This window comes from Agelaius phoeniceus, chromosome 19 (assembly GCF_051311805.1).
Source record: "Agelaius phoeniceus isolate bAgePho1 chromosome 19, bAgePho1.hap1, whole genome shotgun sequence".
Classification (NCBI taxonomy): domain Eukaryota; kingdom Metazoa; phylum Chordata; class Aves; order Passeriformes; family Icteridae; genus Agelaius; species Agelaius phoeniceus.
Genome location: NC_135283.1, coordinates 4,038,521 through 4,058,851, shown reverse-complemented (window position 1 = coordinate 4,058,851; position 20,331 = coordinate 4,038,521). Strand labels below are relative to the sequence as shown.

Below are 20,331 nucleotides of genomic sequence, written 5' to 3'. Positions count from 1 at the left end.
GAAGATCTTGGTGTAGCTACAGTCTGAAACAGCCACAGTCAGAAGTACAAGCTAAAAGCTAAGGCACAGTGTGCTGGCTGAGCACTACTCACAGGGAAGCCCATGTCTGTGAGCTGTTTTATCAGACGGTTCATGATCCAGGCCTCATCCTGCTTGCTAGATGTCTTCATGCCCTTGGTAAATAAATGGGAGATTCCATTAATGGGCTGCTTGCCACGTTCATTGTAGTGAGATGTACATAAAAGAAATGGTAAGTGGTTTTTATTAATAGCACATGCTACTGAAAGATGTATTAGTACATTAATTCAGAAAGTATTGAAGAACCCTCCGAGCAACGCGACTAAGATTCTCTTCCCCCAAAAGTGTAAAAATTTATCTCAGCTGAATAGGTGTTCAGTGTACTATTTAGTATTTGATTTGCTGGCCACTGAATTAAAGCCACCTTTGAATTTACGTATTTCATTTTAATCCTTGGCAGAAAAATATAACGAAATAAAGCTGAAATAGTACAACACTTCCTGAAAAACATTCCCAAAAACAAGTTTGCAACCTTGAAGTTAAGAATGTTACTCAGTGTATTTTCTTAAAAACAAACAAGAGCGTCTAGATAAACACCTTTAAAAGATCTTTGTGCAGCTTTTCTATCACAATATCCTTAAGAAGTCTCTTCTTTTCAGTTCTCCAGAAAGTACCAAGGGACAAGCGCGGATTTGTTTTGGGCTGCGGACAGTACAAGAAACAACCATACTTGATCAAATCACCGGCCTAACTGTTGGCTAATGGATTAACAAACAAAGTGGCTAAATGCATTCCCAATTCCTTTAAGTTACAGCCTGGCCTTGTCCTGAAATAAAGACTGTGCAATGGAAAATTTCCTCACACAATTGTCTACGTTCTCGGTTGAGTGCAGCATTAACACAAGTTCACTTTGTTCTCACACACACACACACACACTGTCCTCACAAATAGGAAACAGCTTTTTGTGTTCAACAGCTCCATCACAATGTTTGCTTTTCCACCACCATGGAAGTGTCTGAAAGCCCCCTTAACACCTTCTTCTCTTTCTGCTAATACATTATCATTTCTTTAGAATACATGGAAGCTTATAAAACTTAGAGAAAACAAAGGCAAATGCAACAAAACTCCCAAAGCATCTGACATGCCTAAATTCAAAGATCTCCCATTTTCCCCTGGAAACAAGGTAGGCTGTACTTGAACCACTGTAGTGGCAAGCTGTGCTTGTGTTCAGGTGTCAGAGGTTTAATTTCAGGTGTAATGCACCAGCAAATTTGTGACAACTTATTCTACAAACGTTACACTAATTCCACTCTTGCTAGAGAGTGTCTTTATTTTTGTCTTACCTTTTGAAGTCCTTTCTTCGGGGCATTCCCCCAGGAATTACAGGAGGAGCTGCTCTCTTGTGAAGCAGTATTATTCCACATATCTCCTTCTTCATCTTCCCACTGACTAGTACTGAGATTCACATCATCCCCACCACTGCCCCAGCCTTCTTGCATAGATTTTGAAGCTGGAGGGAAAGTGGGAGAAGAAAAATATTATTCAGCTGCCTGCAAATTTCACAGAAATAGTCTTTTGTGCTAACATGAGCATTTTCAAGAGACAAAGAGGTTCATCACACAGCTTAGAATGTCTTCTTTGAAGCTAGCAAAAAAAAGGAAAGTTCTCTAAGAGAAGAAAACATCCAGCAACTTCCAAGTCCTGCTTTTCCCAGAACCATTAAGATCTGTGGTCATGGCCACTCCACTCTCCCAGGAACAAGGAACCAAAGTATGAGCACACATTTATTAAGTGCCATTTTGCTTTCAATGAACCTCACCATTTTACCTACCACATTCTTCCATGAACAAACCAGATTTCAGAGTCATTAATGCTCAGACACTCATTCCCATCTTGAAGAATGGAGAATCTGAAAGGAGCTTGTGGGCTGCAGGAACACTTCACATTCAGTGACGAGGTTGTGTCACCTCAGTCTGTTTTTTTCTGTTTACTCTGTTTAAAGCTGGGATTACTCATCTTAAGAGCTCTCACTCCTCCTTTTATGTTTTCTGGGAATTCTAACTATGTCTCACTGTGGTATTTTGCAGGAGTGAATCTCTAGGCAACCTCCACAGCCAAGAGGAGAGTCTAAAGCAATCAGTGGCCCTCAGGACATTCAGAGATGGAGGAGATTTATCAAATACCCGAGTTAGGAATCACGAAGCAGGAAGTTGTTCAGGATGTTCCTGAACCTGGCAACAGTTTTAATGGCTGAAGAAAACACCCACACACTCAGTTTAACCCAACATGAGGTTGTTATGATTAGTGGGTCTCAGGTGTTGCTTTTCCTACCAGAATCAATTCTATCCTGACTGTTCTCCACTGCTTCTCATGCCAATACAGGTTTATTTTAGACACCAAGGGTTGAAGTCCTAGTCACGTTCTTCTGCAGTTTCACAGTTTCCTGCACCTCTGCCATGCTGCTTTTCAAACACACAAAACTACTCTCTTTTAAATTTCCAGATGGATGCACCATATTCATATTTCTGAATTAACTGAGTATTTGGATTAACATGGCCTTGTGACAGCTAACACAGTTTTGAGAATGAAATCACAAAGGCTGCCTGTGACTGGAATGCAGAGAAAAGCACAAGTGGCAGAAGCAAACCCCCTCCCCTGCCAGGACAGTGGCAGCCCTGTGTGTACCTGGTTTGCACAGTGCTGGGGCAGCAGCTGGAGCATTTGTTCTTCCATAGGTCCCTGCAGGCTCGGCAGGATTCTCTCCCCACCCAGTCCCACTGCTGGGGGGCTTCCCCCAGGCTGAAGTGCCATTATCAACTGCAGCAGAAGGGGAGGAGGGCTCTCCCCAGGAAGCTTCACTCTTGGTGTGGACAGCAGGCATCTCTCCCCAGCCTGCTGGAGCAAGGTAAGGAGAACAGTGATGAGAGGAAAGGTTTCGTCATCAAATAATTCAAAAAAAAGTTTAAATTTTGCCCGTGAGTTTCTCTGGAAAGAGCAGGAACCAGTAAGTACATACAGTGATTGTAGTTATGTGTGTTTAAAACAATCCCTTAAATTTGGTCTTAAGAGTTTTTTCTTAATTCAATACTAATGTCAAGTTGTCAACACAACAGAAAGAGGGGTTTTCTCCAGAGCCAGCAGCAACCAGGCTGCCAAGTGAGCACCACACTGGTCCCAAGGAGCAGCTGCTCCTCCCTGCCCAGGGCCAGAATTCCAAAGACCAAGACCCCAGTCTGACTTGGGCCTTGCTTCCTTGAAAAATCTTAACCTATTTTAATTCCTTTTCACTGTTTACAAACATAAAATCTTTTTCTCATGCCCTGGCAGTAAGATGCTGTTTGATTGTTCCCACTTTGAGTGAAGATTATCTGTGCTGAATGTATTCCTTAAAGCTTTTATTACAGCTCATGGTTACCCACCTATCCCTCATCACTGACCCTCTACATTATAATAAATATTATTTTAAGGGGAATTAATCAAGACTGCAATTAGAATCCATAATCAAAGCACAAGGAATGGCAGGTAGAAGCCATTGTTTTCCTACAGAGCATTACATGAACTCACTGAAGACGTAAGCTACTCCAAAGAAACAGCTTTAGTCTGGCTGGCCTTGAATGTAATGCTCTTAAATCCATCTGACAGGATTTTAGCCCTGCAGCTGAACGTGGCAGCAACAGCCACAGGGCTCCTGAGCCTACAGAGCAACCTGGCCACACAGCAAAAGGGGAACCTGAATTTACAGCCATTGTTATCAGAGATGCTCTGGAGAGAGGACTTGGATCACGGGTAGAGTTCAAGGTACTTTGTAAACGAGCACAAAGAGAGGCACAACAAGCAAGAAAACAAAATTCTTACAGACACTTGACACTAACCTATTTTTCTACAATTGTAAAAAAAATTACATCCCGTTACATGACAGCTGAGATCTTCACAAATATTGCAGAATTTAATCTGCTTTAAAATTCCACTGGTAATTAGGCTGCTAAATCAGGAACTTGTTCTCTTTTCATTGGAGATGAATGTTATTAAGAGGAGTATTTTCTAAGTGAATGACCAGATGCTGCTTTGCCACAGCATTATTTCCTTTTTTTGCTCCACAATGATATCTCTAAAAATACTCTGGAAATGTTTCAAAGTGCAGGAACAACATCTTCTCCACAAATAGACACCCAGAATAGGTAGGCAAAGGCAAGGGAGTGTCTAACAGCACCTTGAAATACACTGGAATAGCAAACAATAATGGTTCATTGAGCAACAAGTCCTTGCAGAACTCACTGAATTCCACAGAATTCTCCTTACCAGAAATGCAGCAGCATCCATTGCCAATAACAACTCAAACATTGCCTGGCAGAGGAAACAATCAAATAGATGGGCCCAGAGCTGTGCATTGATACCATGTCCCTGCATGATATATTTATTTTAGGTCCTATTCCTTACTGCAGCTCTCTCAGACACTGATGCCAGTGCAGATGGCACAGTGGGTGTCAAACTCTCCACTGGTGTATTGCAGCTTCAGAAAACTCCTTCTCTACCAGCAAGAGGCACTGAATTAAAAGAGAGCTCCTGAAACAATCCAAAATGTCACTATTTCATTCAAGCTATTTCCATTTGAAACCAAAATACCATGGTTTAGGCTTGATCAATGTACTTTACATTTCTGGTTATTTTAAGGTGTGTAAAGAAGATAAACTGGCAGATCCACAGATGTACCCAAATGAACCTGTAGTTAACATGACAGCTTCCTTGGTGTTGCACCTGAAATGCTTATTTCAAGGTTCCTGCTTGTATTTTCTAGCCAACTTTATTTAAGAGAGGATTTATTTGAGTTTCTGCCTCACTACTCAGGAGGCAACTGGCAGACAACTGTGTGTATTAAATCATACTGGCAGCTGAAAAAGATTAACTGCAGGCAAATGAAACACAAAACAAAACATCTCCACAACACCACCGAGCCTGCAAACAGGGACAGTGCAGAGTGTTAACATCTCCCTGACTTCATGCAACCTCTACTGGAAACTTTACTTAATTCAATTTAGGAAATCATCCTTAAAACACAATTTATACATTAAAAAGCCAAAGTGTGCTATGCTAAAGAGTAAAAACCTCAAAAAAACCCCAGTTCCTCTGTTGCCCTTAGAAATACAACAACTTCAACTAAAGGCCACAGATGTGTCATGTCCAAATTATATTAAGTGCTTTTAAATGCACTGAGCAGGAAATAATATGGGATTACAAATAATGGGAGAGCCAGCCTTCACTAACACAAAATAGTACAAGTCCAGAAAAGCAAACAAAATAAATCTACAAAAAGTTTTCCAAACTATCTTAACAGCTAAAATTAAGTGCAGGAAATTAGTAAATAAAACCTGAAGGCTGCTGGAAAAATAACCTGTGAACTGAACTTTGTCTGTAAGTTCTGGAGCATTTCTCAATTGCAAACCTGTTTCCCCTCTGTGTAAATACTCCTGTCCCAGTGCTACTGTCTCTGTGCTATCTTCTATGACCCCAAATGATTCTGTTTTAGAAAGTTTAAAGGTGAATAATGTTACATTTTTGAATGAATGATGCAAAACTCCCCATGGCTGGTGGGAAGGCAAACCAAGACCTTTGAGTGGTCTCAAAAACTGAACCGGCCAAATGTTTTCAAAAGTTCTGCTTGGAGAAAACTTCCTATTTTCTGTATCATGAAAATAATACAGATTTAAGCTCTTCTGGTAAAAAGCTCCTTAAAACCCACCCAGATCTGCACAAATGTTGTTTCACAACAGAACATGCTCCACTTAAAGGCTTCTTTGGCAAGAAAGTGAGGTTTTAGTACTGAAGTTTTTAAACATTGTTAGAATTGCAAGAAATGAAAAGATCCCAGTAAGTAATAAACATGGACACATTGGCAGAGCTTTGTTTTATAGAAATAAAAACATAATTAACATTGGGCCACAGCCAACAGGAAATCCTCAAGGGAAAGTGAAATGTTAACTAAGCTGTGGCAGGATGCAGTTGTTTTCCCTCAAAATAACCCTATAGCTATTTGGATGGCAGAAATTGTTTTCTTTCAAGTTGTTGGTCCCTGATAAATACCAGAGCACATGAGCACAATACAGGCAAACCAAAATATTAGAACCATATATAGATAAAAAAGAAGATATTAGGCAGAAAAGATGTTGTTTACTAATTACACATTAATTATTATGGGTTTTATATATACATTTAAGAGCCACTTACAAGCCTTAATCTTTCAAATTCTCATTTTCTGAAAGGGATTCCAGTTCATCACTGAGCATTCAGAAAGCTCTAATTTGGGTTTCAGCAGTGACATCACCCTTGTGTGAAAATCGAGGGCAGCTCTCTCAGCATCACTTGGCTGCCCCCCAAAACCTGGCTATTCATGGGCTCAGCACCCACCAGAGGGTTTTAGGTTTGCACATGAGCACCCTAAAGGAGCCCAAAGCTGAGCTGCTTTCAAATCCATTCTGATGGAAGTTCAAAGTAAGAAAAACACTGCCATGTGAGCTGCCACTCAGTGGCACAGGATTATAAAAGGAACAGAGATGTTTGGAGCTTTCAGAACTTAGACCCGGTTCAGGTTTTTAAAACTTAAGCTCCTCACTCTCTAGTAACCACAAAGACCTTAATTTGTGACCTACAATCCCCACAGGGAAGCCTGTGTTATCTTCTGTTGTTGCTTTCCTCAGCTGGAGGATGCTGGAACCCTGCCAGGCTCTCCTGATGTAATGAGCAGGAAAGCATCAAGCCCACTCCTCAGCACTTGGAGGATCTGATGCTCTTTGGGATCCAAAAATCTCTTTAAATTATTTCTGTTTGCAAAACCATTTCTCATTTCTTATTCCCCTCATATCAAAGCTGCATGAGTTAGAAATGCTAGGAAGAATTATGCACAAGTAATTTAGATTAAACCCCAATCTAACTCAGACCCACCAGCTTTCTGCCCCTTTCTAAGTAATTCACCAGTACCTTAAGAATAAGCTCCTATAACCACTAAGGACTGTATCTATCACATTATCTCTCTCTTTCCCTCCTCTCTTTTTCCTCTTCTTTTCCAATGGAAAATGAAACTCCTTAGAGCATTCCTTATTTTCACCAAGTGTTTACCAACATCTGCTTCCCATCAATGGCTTTTAAGTTCTGCCTTCAAAGGATCTGGAGAACTTCTGGGGATGGGTGACAACTTGAATAACAAGACTGTAACTTGGCCTCTGTTTCCAAACTAATAAAGCATACACTCCAATCCCAAAAGGAACTGTTAATCCTTTGTGAACTCCTAACTAGGGCTGTGCAGCAGAATTAAAATCCACTTCTTTGCCTGCAGGACGTGTGACTGTGACAACCTCCATCTGCCAACTCCTCCCTACTTATACAGGAATGGAATCCATGATTCTTTATTCATTATATTCCCAGAAAGTGACTGGCAGAGCTTGTCATGACCCACACAGGTGACAAAATGCCCATGGTAACTACAGAGTTCAAGAGTTGCAGGATTTTAGATGAGCATGCCCTGTAGCACAGGCTCTAATAACACAATCATGCTTTGCATGGAAAAGAACTGCTGCTGGATGAACTTTGCTTGTGGATTGCAGAAGTCTCCTGGTGACAGGATTCCCTGCAGAGGCTGCAAATGCACAGCTAAACGGAGAGGGGATTGGAGCAGGAAAAAGAGTTAAACAGCACAAATCCAAAGGGCAGGGCCCTGTCTGCATGGGAGGTGAGACCCTCACTACTTGCTTCCCATGCTTTGGATGATTTGTGGATGTTTCAGGTCTGTGCACATTTCCCCCAGAGCACGGGGACGCTGCTGTGCAGCTGCCATGTGCTGCCTGCACTGGGCAAGGGAGGCTCCTGCCCTCCTGCCTGAAGGCAAATCCCTGGGATCCATCCCTTGGAATTGCATCCTGCTCTGTGTGGGAGATAAGCACAGCTATGGTCCCTCTCTGGCACATAGAGGGACCACAAGCACACAGCAGAGCTCAAGACAAAAGGGACTGTTCCTTGCTTCCATTTAGACAAAAATCCTTCCAAATATTTCCATGTTTGACCTTTATACTTGTACTATACCAAGAGTTGGTAATACACCTTTATATACTCTATATACACTATACCCAGAATTGCTGTACTATACCAAGTACAAGGTTTAACTTATGCCTGCTACAACTTGATCTAAATTTAATATCAGAACCATATTTTTAATTGTTTTCACTATGACTCATTTTGTACTTTCTTGCATGCTGACTTAAATATATTCTGAGAGCTGGCTTTGCTTATCTAGGAAAATTTAAAAAAACAAAAGAGAAGATCAAAGATCTGCTTATCTTAAAAGATCTTAGAATCTTTCTAGCTCACATTTTTTAAGAAGTCCAACACTCACTTGAACCTGGTTGGTTACGTGCTCATAGGCAGCTTTCTGAATATGTAAACAAATTGCTTCAAAGAAACCCTTCCTGTGCTGCTGTCCATGCTCCAAAGGAATCACTGCAGAGTAACAGCAGCTTTTAAATTCCATTTCAAAATCTGAAGGGCTCAGGACCGTTAAGTTTTCCTCTATAAGGTGGTAATTATTTGAATAACATTAACAATGCATTGCTGTGTATGAACAGTTTCACAAGCACCAAAGTAATCCTCCAAAAATCACCTTAATGAAAAACAAAACCTCACCTCAACCCAACCAAAAATCCACTTTCATGATACTTCCATTACAATTCAGGAATCTGAATTCTTGTTTCATGGGTAAAGTTTTAAATATGGATTAAATAAGGTAGTCACATATGCTGGGCTGACCAAGTACAAAGCCATTTAAAGATTTCCCCTTCTGGAGCACGTTATTTCATTAAAATAGGTACCCTCTACTGTTAACATATTTGACCAGAGTGGGGAACCTAAGACTATTTTTATACAGACATTAAAGCAAATTTGAAACATTCCAAAACATCAAAGAGAAAAAGGATGGAAATGAGAGAACAAATCCCACTTGGAGAAAAATGTGGTTAAAAAGTCAGTACTTAGCCATGACCACGATGAAACAAAAACCTGGAAACAAAACTCAGATGGAGAATTTAAAAGAGTACTGCATGATTAGATTTATTTAGGAGAGGTCTGTGGTCATGATATAGATATGGGCTGCTAGTGTAACCTTTATTTAAATACCTCTCTTTTAAGCTTTTTCCCATTCTTTATGCATTTTTATTCCTTGCTGCTTGTCTACAACAGCACCTTGCCTTCAATTAGAAAAATTCCTAAATACCTAAACCTTGTCTTTGAAACACAGCTGAAGTTAGGATAATCTAACTTCAGCCACCCTGGATATTAACACCTGGAATCAGTCCTGCTTTTTGAGAACCACACAAAATCCAGGACATGCTGCCTATGCCTCACCCCTGAAGAGAACCATTTCTTCATAGAAGAGAACCATTTCTTCATAAAAGACAACAAGCTGGACAGAGAAACAGCAGCAGCCTAAATTCATGCAATTGTTAACAAACATCTGTTGCCAAGAGATGTTTTGCAGAAAAGAAACAGATGCAGACTGTCTAAACACACTGAGCCTGCGCAGTGGGGACAGCAGACAAACAACAGAAAAAAGGTTTGCCAAAATCCCCCAGCCTCTCAAATGGCTGAATTAAAAGGTGTTAAATAACTGTGGAACAGATGTTAAAATGAACATGGATCCACAATCTAAGAACCTACCATGCTATTGACCAAATATTGTTTCAAGCCTTTCTTACATTCTTTCAGATTATGGAAATTTGTGTTAGGTTCCATGGGTTCTGTCCTCAAGACAAGACAGCTTCAGAGCAAAGGAACAAACATATTCTGGACATAAACACAGGATTTCTACCCAACACACCGACAGGACAGACAGCATTCAGCAATGAGTACTGGTATAAAGCATCTTTTAAACCTATCTTATGAACTATTTCACAAAACTGTAGCCATACCTGGGCCAAGCAGCGGGGACCGGTTCGGCTGGGCACTTGACTGGTGCGATGGCTGAGGTTCAACCATGTTGGTGTTGATAATGGTGCTAGTGGTGGTGGTGTTGGTTGTGGTACTGCTCTGAATTATAGGATTATTTCTATCCCACATGTTTACAGTCTTGTTGTTGTTGTAATTTGGGTCTCCCCAAGCTGAGGTACCATCATCGATTTCCATCTTGCGGCGAATGGACGGTGGAGATGGCTCTTCCCAGCCAGTTGCCTCACAGTTCTCTTTTTGTTTGGCTGGCACTGGCCCACCAACCCACCCTGACCCCGTCTGTTTTACAGAAGCAGCTCCTCCCCAGTTACTCACATTGTTGTCCTGGGGTTTATTAGCCCAATTTTGTTGGGGGCCTGGCTTTAAAGATTCCCCCCAACTTGTACCTGTATTAGCCTTGCTGTTTGTGCCATTCCCCCACCCACTGGTCCCAGACTTTGTGGAATCATTCCAGCCAGACCCCGATCTATTGTCAGAATCCCATCCAGATCCATTCTTCTTCCCATCACCCAAGTGTCCAGGAACAGATGATGAATCTGTCCAGTCTCCACCTCCTGAAGTCCAGCTTGGATTTGATTTCTGTCCATCTCCCCAGTTTTGAGATTTGGGTTTTTGAGGTTCACCCCAGGTAGGTGATTTGTCCTCCTGATTTGCGGTCCCACTCCAAGTGTGGCCGCTTTTGGCAGCAGCAGCATTATTAACAGTAGTAGAGCTTGCTGACTCTCCCCACCCCCCTGGGCCATTTGGTGCTTTGTTGTTACTGTCTCCCCAACCTGTATTTGTTGGAACAGCTGCCGGTGGAGAGTTGACCCACCCAGATACTGAAGAGGTATTTGTACTGTTCATGATGGACCCATCGTTCTTCCCCCCTGAGTTTGAAGATTGAGTAGCTGCACAACCCCAGGCCTCAGTTCCATTGTCATTCTTCCGTTCAGACCTTGGGGACTCTTCAAATTCCCAGGCAGTGTTTTGCTTCACAGGGGTCTGTCCCCACCCCGTATTGGACAGGACCCTGGGGTCAAGGTCATTTCTTGGCAACTGAACTTGCCCTTGGTCTATCATCCCTTTGTCTCTCCTCCTGCCCTCTCCAGCCCCCTCCCTCCCAGTACTGCCTTCATTTTGACTCCCACCGCTGTCGTTGCTTCCTTCACTAGCTGTGGTGCCAGATGCTGCAGCTTTGGCCCAAGAGTTCATTTGTTCATTGCCCTGCTGCATGGCAGGATTGGGACTGGTAACACTCGAGCTATCCCACCCTGTTGATCCTTTCCCATTGATGTCGCTATTGGAATGCTGGTTTGGGGGCTTGCCCCACTCGCCGTTGACGCCGTTGCTGGCGCTGCGGTTGGGGTGGCCCCAGGCTCCAGAATGCACACTGCCAACCCCGCCACCGCCCCTGCCCCAAGCCAGGACCCCGGGGCCAGAGGGAGGCCCCGAGTCCCACGCGTTCGCTCCGTTTCCTTCCTTCTGCACAGCGCTGCTGGATCCGTTTTGTTTAGCACTTAATGCTGAGTTCACAGTGTCTCCATTCCCCTGACTGAACCCAGAATTGCTGTTTCCTGCGGCAGGATTACCTGGGGACATCCCCCATACTGAACTGCCCATTCCTTCACCACTGCCCCCGCTGACTTGAGAAACTGCTGTCCCGTTAGCACCAGGAAGGCCTTGCAGGTGGGGCGGGATGATGGCCCCCATGCCCACGGCCATCCCCCAGTTCGGCAGTCCGTTTGTCTGCATTGCATTGATAGGGTTTGGTGAAGAGTTCATGGGGTTAGTGTTATTTGGTCCATCAGTGTTAAGGTTCTGAGGTTGTACGCTGAAAGACACATTCTGAGAAGTGGACGTTTGTGGTTCTGTGCTCTCTTGCGGCAGCAAGTTTCCCCAAGCACCTAAGGTGCCTGTTGGGTTCCCATTCTGGTTGCCCATGTTCTGACCTATGGCACTGACTGGACTGCAAATACTGGAAGGGTTGCCTGCTCCCACAGTTCCTTCATGTCCAAGTACAGGCCAGGCAGCTGGATTGGCATTAGGGTTAAGGTTAAGATTAATGCCAGCATTCGAGTTGGAAGCACCCCAGCAGTTCTGACTTCTACCGTCTCCCATCATGTTGTCCATCTTTCCATCCCCACCACTGGCAGAGCAGTGAGCTAGGCCAGAGCTGGAGCCCCCAGCCACCCCCCACACCCTGGCCGAGCTGCCGTTGCCGTTGGCTCCACCAGCTCCAAGGGCACTCTGGTTAGAAGTGCTTTGGACGAGTGCTCCGTTGGCGCCATTATTGCCATTAGTTTTCTTTGTATGTCCAGTGAAGTTGCCTTGGGCACTCCCTGTAGCCATGCTACTGTTCTCTGAGCCACAGTTGGAGGCAGAGTCAGTGTCTGTAGTACATTCTGAGGCAGACTCAGTCTCAGCTCCGGTAATGGAAGGCCACGCTTCCTTGTCAGTCCTGTCTATTATCACTTTATCCCAGCTGCAGTTGCCTTCACTCCTGAAAGCGGGCTGCTGTCCCCAGTGGGAATTCTCATAATGGTCTCCCAATCCACTGTGGCTGAGATCTGAAAGGATCCAAGGTTAAAAATGAGTCCACTGTTCAAGCACTGCAAAAGCCCTCTATTAAAAGCACTGTTTTACATCACTAGTTACAACACTACATTCTGCTGAAATTTAGAGTACATTCTCTAACATAATAAAGCAATTTTCCTCACTACAATGGATGGAGCATGATGCTCCTATTAACTTGTTTGGTTTTTTTTTTTTTTTTAATCTGACAAAACTCTCAATTAAAATAACTGAACGAATTCATTTTAGAACAGAGAAGTGTTTTGTAGCCCCCAGTGTACCAGTAAAAATAATAAGCAGGCAATAAATAAGAAGAGCAAATATACTAATTTATGTCAAAAGTCTAAAAAACAAATTTGGAAAAAAACCACAGAAGAGTACCTAGCAGACTCTTACCATTTATCTTGACTCAATTCTCATTCTTCAGAGAAACACAATGAAAGTGCATCCAATAAAAAAATGTAAAATGTCATCCTGCCCTGAGATATTACATACACACCCACATCACAACACACTGAATTCATACTGTAGTTAGGTTTGCAACCCTTCCTGGAAACAAAGAAACAAATCCAGACAGCAACCTTTACTGTTAGGTGCCGCTTATAAACACCACCAATGTATATTTTAGCAGGGAACTTGGGCATCTCTAAATAACTGACAGTTTTGTCAGGAAACTTACCTCTCACAGGCTTTACTCGTGGTTTATACATCATTTGGGATTTGTACACACAATCCCCTGTGTCACCAAGCCAGTGAAAAGTGATGCTGTGCCTTTTCAGCACTGTCACAGCCTCAAACCCAGACACTAACCCAAAACATTAACCAAGAGCTCTTGAGCAGCTGCTTGCTCACCAGGGTATGACGATAAACTGGAAGGCACAACACATCTCATGTTAAGAACTCAAGCTTTGGTCAAGGCTTTGCATTTCCTTTCCATCCCAATTGCTCTGTACATGATTATTTCTCTCCGTTTCTTTTGACAGGAATTTGATAACAAGTATTTCAGTCTGATCCAAGGAGACAATCTGCAGAAGAGCTCCTCTTAACTGCTTGCACATATCAAAGTAACAAATTTTGGATGTCAATTATTTTTACTTGCTTTGAATCTGCTGCAACATGGCTTCTACTCTTTTTGTGAATAAAATGAATATTTTTGTGAGGAAGATGGATGCAACAAATCTCCCAAACAAGATGTTAACAATGAATGCTTAATATGAATCAATTTAAATCACAAATATGTTGGTGTGATTAGCTCCTCTAATTAGAGGTGTTCTGATACTGCAAAATTTACTCCCAAGATGAGAAAAAGCTCTCTCTCTCTCTGACAAAATCTTGTTCACACATTTTACCTGTAGCTTTTTAAGGTGGTTGCTTGGTTGCCTTATGAAGATTTTTCAAGATGAAGAACTAACGTGCTAAACCAACCCAGATTGCTTTTAAAAAAAACCCTTAAATTAATTGAAGCAGAAGAAAGGATTTTTGAGAAAGGAAAGGAAAAACAGTTTTAGTTCATCACCTATCTTCTCATGATACCAGGAAAAGACCTAAATAATCACAGAAAATAGAATTGCTTGGGTTTGAAGGGATCTTAAAAATCATCTCATTTCACCTTCTGCCATGGGCAAGGACACCTCCCACTGTCCCAGGGTGCTCCAAGCCCTGTCCAACCCGGCCTTGGACACTTCCAGGGATCCAGGGGCAGCCACAGCTGCTCTGGGCACCCTGTGCCTCACCACCCTCACAGGGAAGAATTTCTTCCAGAATAATTGACAAGCACATGACAAATCTGAAGGAACATGAACAGAACCACTTGGATTTACCTGGATTCCTTCCCCTACATGCAATGGCTGGAAAGGAAGAAAGCACCCTGTTATTCCTGGATGGATACAGCCACTGCTACAGCATTGAACATTTACCTGATGATCTAAGATTTGCTACACAGGTGTTAAACAGAGACCTGAATCCCAGATAAGACATGGAAGGGGAAGGCAGGCTGTGCAAGGACTTTAAAAGGGTCAGCAGGGTCAGAGAAATGAGCCGAGGAACATTCTTAGCAGAGCAGGAATGAACAAAGGGAAAAAAGCAGCAGCAGGCCAGGCCAGAAGATAAGAAGTTGAGGCAACCAAGGAATCAGATAAGAGGAGTTACAGGAGATTTTATTCAACCCTGTGGGTGGTGCGACTCAGAGCTGTGTTTGAGCCTCTACAGAAGGATTTGAAAGTGGCTGGAAATCCATTGTTCCAATGAAAGGTCTCCTCAAAGCTGAAAGCTCAGCTCTGTGTGCAGGTGCTGCCCCAGCAGAGCCCTGCAGGGCAGGCTGGGGAAGGAGGATCAGGAGAGCGCCCAGGACGTCTCCACGCTCACAGGAACAGCACCATGGCTGATGAGATCAAAGGGAGCTGCTTGTTTAATCAGCTCCTTTCTCCTCTCCCCCAAAGATGGTGGTTAAAGCAGTGCTCAAATTTGAGAACACTTAGGAGACAAAATAAAGGGAAGGGGTGGGACTGAAGATGAAAAAATAGCTTAGAATGATTGCTGAGAATAGGGAGCAAAACAATTCGTTAAATACAAGACCAGATCTTCAGGAACAGTAAGAGAAACTAAGAAGAAAATAAAATCACGATGGAGAAGAACTATAAAACCAAAGAGATGTCCATATTAAGAGTAGAAAATGGCCAAGCACAGCTTGGCAGGATCCCACCAGGAACGTGCAGCTCCAACCCCTGGGCTTCCCAAGGCTTTGCAAATCCAGGTGCTCCCTTTCCTGTCCCACAGCCGCTCTCCCCAGGCTCAGATGATTCCCCCAGCAATACCCACAGGCTAATCTGGCATTACAGGAATTCTGTGGAGGGGTGTGAAATCAGGGATCCCCCCTGGAGCAGCAGCAGGGTCCTGCTGCCACCTCCCACAAGTCACGGCTCAAAAATCCCAGAAAAAACTCTGCAATAACCTCAGAGTGTCCAGCACACACTGGAACAGGTGGTTGTAACACCAAGGTTGCTGTCATAAAGCTCACAAGGAAAAGGACATATGAAGAAAATGGGAAAAAAAAGTTCACAGCATGAACAGAAACCTGCAAAAACTGGGGCTTAGCTGTCAGACAAACCAAGAGTTTGAATACAGATCTTGAATAGAGTAATGTAAGTTTGATATTCTTGTCTCTAGAAGCAAATAACAAAAAGGCTTTTTTCCATTTTAACTAGAAGGGGCTTGCTGCTATGAAATAAATAACGAGTAGCACAGTCTTACTTAATCTGTAATGACCTATCCCACCCTGTTGATCCTTTCCCATTGATGTCGCTATTGGAATGCTGGAATAATTGAAATAATTTTTCATTATTTGGGAAAAATAATGAATGCAAAATATTTTATACAATTAAATCAAGAGAACTTTTCTGTTTGGTTTTTTTTTTTTTTTTGAAAATGCATATTTACTCCAACTTTCTAGGAAACTAACTGTTCACAGAAATTCACAATATTTTATTTTCAAAGTTGTTAAGATTGAAATGGGAAACCCATTTTAAAAATTCTTAAGAATGGGTTCCTCTTTATTTATGCAAAGATGTGAAATAAAAGCACTGAGTCCACCAGAAGCATTTCTATCCCTCCTCTGTGAGCTGAGCAAAGACTGTAAACAAGGCACAAGGAACAGAAACCACAGGTATTCCATGTTAACAAATCCTAGTGCTGGGACACCACAAAGTGAGGACTAGTTTTAAATTAATACTTTGTGTTTCAATATCTTAATTATGCATCTTTTATGAAATATCGTTCCCCTGGTCAACAACATTTCTTCAGCCATCAGGAAGGAAATATTAATTTGAGGATAATGGCTTAAATTTGTTTTTAACAAGCATAGAACTTCTGTCCAACTGCAACCATACACATGACCTGGAAAATGCACAGCTCTGAGCAGTATAAATAATAGCATGAGGGAGTTGTTTTGTTTTGGATTGCTGTTTTTTTAAATAATATCCTTAATGGGGTGGGAGGAGATTGCTGGTGTTATTACGTACTGTAGCCAACATACTTGACCAGCTTCAATTCAGTACTTATTAAAAACAGAAAACATTTTTGGCTGTGTTGGGTAATGAATAATTAGTTACAAAATCAGTTTAATGTTTACATAGATTACAAATGCAAAATATGAGTAGAGTGAAATGGGAGAAGCTGTTGCATGCATTTCTCAGAAAAGAAAATACTTTGCCTGCACAAGCAACTGACCCCAAACTTCCCTCCCCCTCTGAAAATTTCATTTACAATCATATTTAGTTTTTTTTTATTCAGCTAAGTTAAAAGTAACGGTATCTCCATAGCTTCCATTGCAATAATTAGTTCAAATGCTGTGCAGTAAAACCCTGTCTCCCCTACTATAACACAACATTCAGCTGACTTTGGAACCAAAGTACGGACAGGGTACAAAATGGCAAAGCCTGGGATGAACTTTTAATGGAACATTATTAATAAATTGTGCTCACCCCATTTTAAATCAGATCTAACAGTGACTCCTCTCTTATTACTTGTTTTATTTTTCAGCCCACGTCTGTCACGTAACAACAACCAGACCCCCTGGCTCGCCCTGTGCTGCCCAAAGGACAGATGACAGACGGTGCTCCCTGCTCTGACATGCAGAACACAGAAAAATCCCAAGGGCCACTGACAGTCCCACTGGGGATTTTCCTTGGCACATAAAGGTTAGTGACCCCCAGTCAGAATAGGAGGGAAAAGAGGGCAAATTATTTTCTCTCCCCCCCTCAAAATATAGTTTTCAATTCAACATGAGCAGATCTTTAAAATACTATAAATGAGTTTTTCCAAATCTGAATCAAATAGGAAATTAAATTTGCCAGGAACATTTTAAGTGCTAAATCAAATGTAGCCTAATTTCATAAAGAAAACATGACATAAGCATCTGTTCTGAAACACAAAATATAAAAAAAGCAGAAAATTTGGGCATTGTAGTGCTAACATTTCAGGTTACCTGCTGCATCCAGCTCTAGGCATAGAGACAGATTTGAAAACTGGCATCTATCTGAAGCCCCTAAAAAGCTCACTCACAAGTCTCATGGATTGAGGAAGCTGAAATCTTGCACAGCACACATAATGTGGAAAGGCAGAAAAGAGATGGAAGCATTGAATAAAGCAGCTTTATTTATTTTAAAACTAAACCATAGCTAAACCCACACGGGGGAAAGCCTGTTATCCCCTTTTCATTTTCTGCACTACGACATTCAAACGTAGTTCCTTCCCTCTGATGCTGAAAGCTTTCAAATGCATTAAGAAAACAAGCAAAAAATAAACAAGATTTTTCATTATTACTAGAGATTCCACTAAATGCTACCTCTCCGACACAAAAGCAGCAGTAGAAAATACCAAATCATTGCATTTTTCTGCTCAGTGCAACATATCTTTACAAGCAGCTCGCTGCGAAGACGCCATTTTATCAAACCTGAAACGCAGCCAAAAGCTCAGGACGCTGTGCTGCTGCTCTCTCGCTGAAATGTTATGTAATAAATTGATTTAACAGAAGCAGATGCTATTTTCTCAGGGTTAGGGTTACTTTCTCTCTCTTTTTGGCTCTAAAAAGGGCTGATGGGTAATAAAATACCTGAAGAAAGGAGCCGCCCAACCATCCTAGGAGACGCTACATTGTGTGCAGAGCTGTTTCTACTCCTGCCTCTACGTTCTCCAGGGCTCCCGGCTTCAATATGTCGGCTGTGTACAGTGTAAGCCTCATCCTGTAGAGCTGCCAAGAAAATCTCTCTGTGCGAGCGCGCGCCCAGACAACCTGCGAGCTCGGCCGGGCCTCGGCTGCACTGGCTATGGAAATGCCCTTTCCACGCACAGCCCTCCTCCCCCTTCCCCAGCTCCGCTCCCCGGCTCTAGGTGAAGGTATCAACAGAGCAGGATTTTTAAGCTTTGATTATCTAATTGCAGCTGACACTAAACCGATCTTCCTTCCTCTTTAAATTCTTTCAACTGTCACAAAACATTTTCACTTCGGGACCCGGCTACAATTAGCGCCCGTAGCTGCTTTTCTGCCGCTTTTGAAAGTCAGCCAAGAGAAGACGCGGGCGCTGCCGAATGCCTGCCCCTGCTCGGAGTCCTCCTCCTTCCTCCTGCCCCTGCTCGGAGTCCTCCTCCTTCCTCCTGCCCCGGCTCAGAGTCCTCCTCCTCCTTCCTCCTGCCCCTGCTCGGAGTCCTCCTCCTTCCTCCTGCCCCTGCTCGGAGTCCTCCTCCTTCCTCCTGCCCCGGCTCAGAGTCCTCCTCCTCCTTCCTCCTGCCCCTACTTGGAGTCCTCCTCCTTCTTCCTCCTGCCCCTGCTCGGAGTCCTCCTCCTTCCTCCTGCCCCAGAGCTCCTGCCTCCTGTCCAGTGTCCTCCCCTCTCTCCCAACCCCATCTCCTGCCTCCTGTCCAGTGTCCTCCCCTCTCTCCCAGCCCCATCTCCTGCCTCCTGCCCAGTGCCTTCCTCCCTCTCCCAGCCCCATCTCCTGCCCAGCATCCTCCTCCTTTTCCCAGCCCCATCTATGTCTCCTGCCTGGTGTCCTCCTCCCTCTCCCAGCCCCATCTCCTGCCTCCTGCCCAGTGTCTTCCTCCCTCTCCCAGCCCCATCTCCTGCCTCTTGCCCAGTGCCTTCCTCCCTCACCCAGCCCCATCTCCTGCCTCTTGCCCAGTGCCTTCTTCCCTTTCCCAGCCCCCTACTTCTCCCAGCCCCATCTCCTGCCCATCACCCTCCTCCCTGCTCCAGTACCAGCTCCTGTCTCATCGCTCTCCTCCCTGCCCCGGCTCCTTCCTGTGCCAAGCGTCCTCTCCCCTGCCCCAGCTCCCGCCTGCCGCCCTCCTCCCTGCCCCAGCGGCAGCTCCCAAGTCCCAGATGTACCCTGGACTGCTGCCAAGCCCTTAATGACTTCCCTGCCTCTATCTAAACCAGCTCTAAGTGGCAAATGCGAGCGCATTAATCAGCAGCACGGTTGTTTATAGAGGCAGGGAAGAGCTGCCTGAACAATGCAGCAAGAGAGGGGAGAGGGGAGAGAGGAGAGAGGAGAAAGGGGAGAGGAGAGAGGAGAGAGAGGAGAAAGGGGAGAGGAGAGAGGAGAAAGGGGAGAGGAGAGAGGAGCAGGTGCTGCTGCACACTGGGACCAACCATCTTGGAACACCCTGGGCTGGCAGCCTCGGCTCCCTCCAAGGCACAGGAACACTCACAATGGGGTCAGCTTTAGATTTTTAGGACCTAAAGATCATCAGAAATGCATAATTGCACGTGGAGGGCTTTTATCAGTGCAAATCTTGCTGGCTAATTCACACAAGCTTCCAGCATGCCCAATACGCTCCTTTACGATTATTTCCCCTCCTACCTGCCCCAAATACATATTAATGATGTGGTAAATGGGGCACGTTTCAGCTGTGCTGTTTCAGTTCTCATCAGAGCAGTGTTGCCCCTCTGTCCTGGATCTCACCATGGCTCTTGAAAGCTTTGGCCACACTCTCAGGGTCGCTGCCACTTCACCACTGAGGCACAATTGCTGCTGCTATTCTTGGCTCAAGAACTGCTCCACTGAAGGACTCCTGAAAATAGTTGGTTTCCTCCTGAAGACATTTATTCTGTTTCTCTGCAGTAGTCTCTGAATACTGCTTGGGTTCAACCTCATCTCAGAAACAACAGATAAATGGAAATCAAATCTGTTGGGTTTTGTTTCTGTTCAGAAAATTATTTCAAATGCACCCAGGAACTAAGCTTGAGAGTCAATTTTGCAAGAACAGCTTTAAGCGGGACTG

General features: G+C 43.6%; 1 protein-coding gene across 11 annotated transcripts in view; it reads right to left on the bottom strand.

The window, feature by feature from the left end:
* TNRC6C (trinucleotide repeat containing adaptor 6C) overlaps positions 1-20,331 on the bottom strand; it is a 65,559-nt gene that overhangs the window by 32,147 nt on the left and 13,081 nt on the right. For 3 of the 11 annotated variants that reach the window (XM_077188392.1, XM_077188393.1, XM_077188395.1), the window contains exons 1-5: positions 18,164-18,399; positions 9,966-12,551; positions 2,704-2,913; positions 1,362-1,528; positions 93-173 (exon numbers count right to left, since the gene is read on the bottom strand). In XM_077188392.1, coding sequence (XP_077044507.1) covers positions 93-173; positions 1,362-1,528; positions 2,704-2,913; positions 9,966-12,551; positions 18,164-18,188 — 3,069 coding nt within the window. In that variant the 5' untranslated portion in view covers positions 18,189-18,399. Of the gene's footprint in view, positions 1-92; positions 174-615; positions 721-1,361; positions 1,529-2,703; positions 2,914-9,965; positions 12,552-18,163; positions 18,403-20,331 lie in introns of those variants that run through there. The other 8 variants (XM_077188394.1, XM_077188391.1, XM_054644832.2 and 5 more) reach the window with 8 other exon arrangements.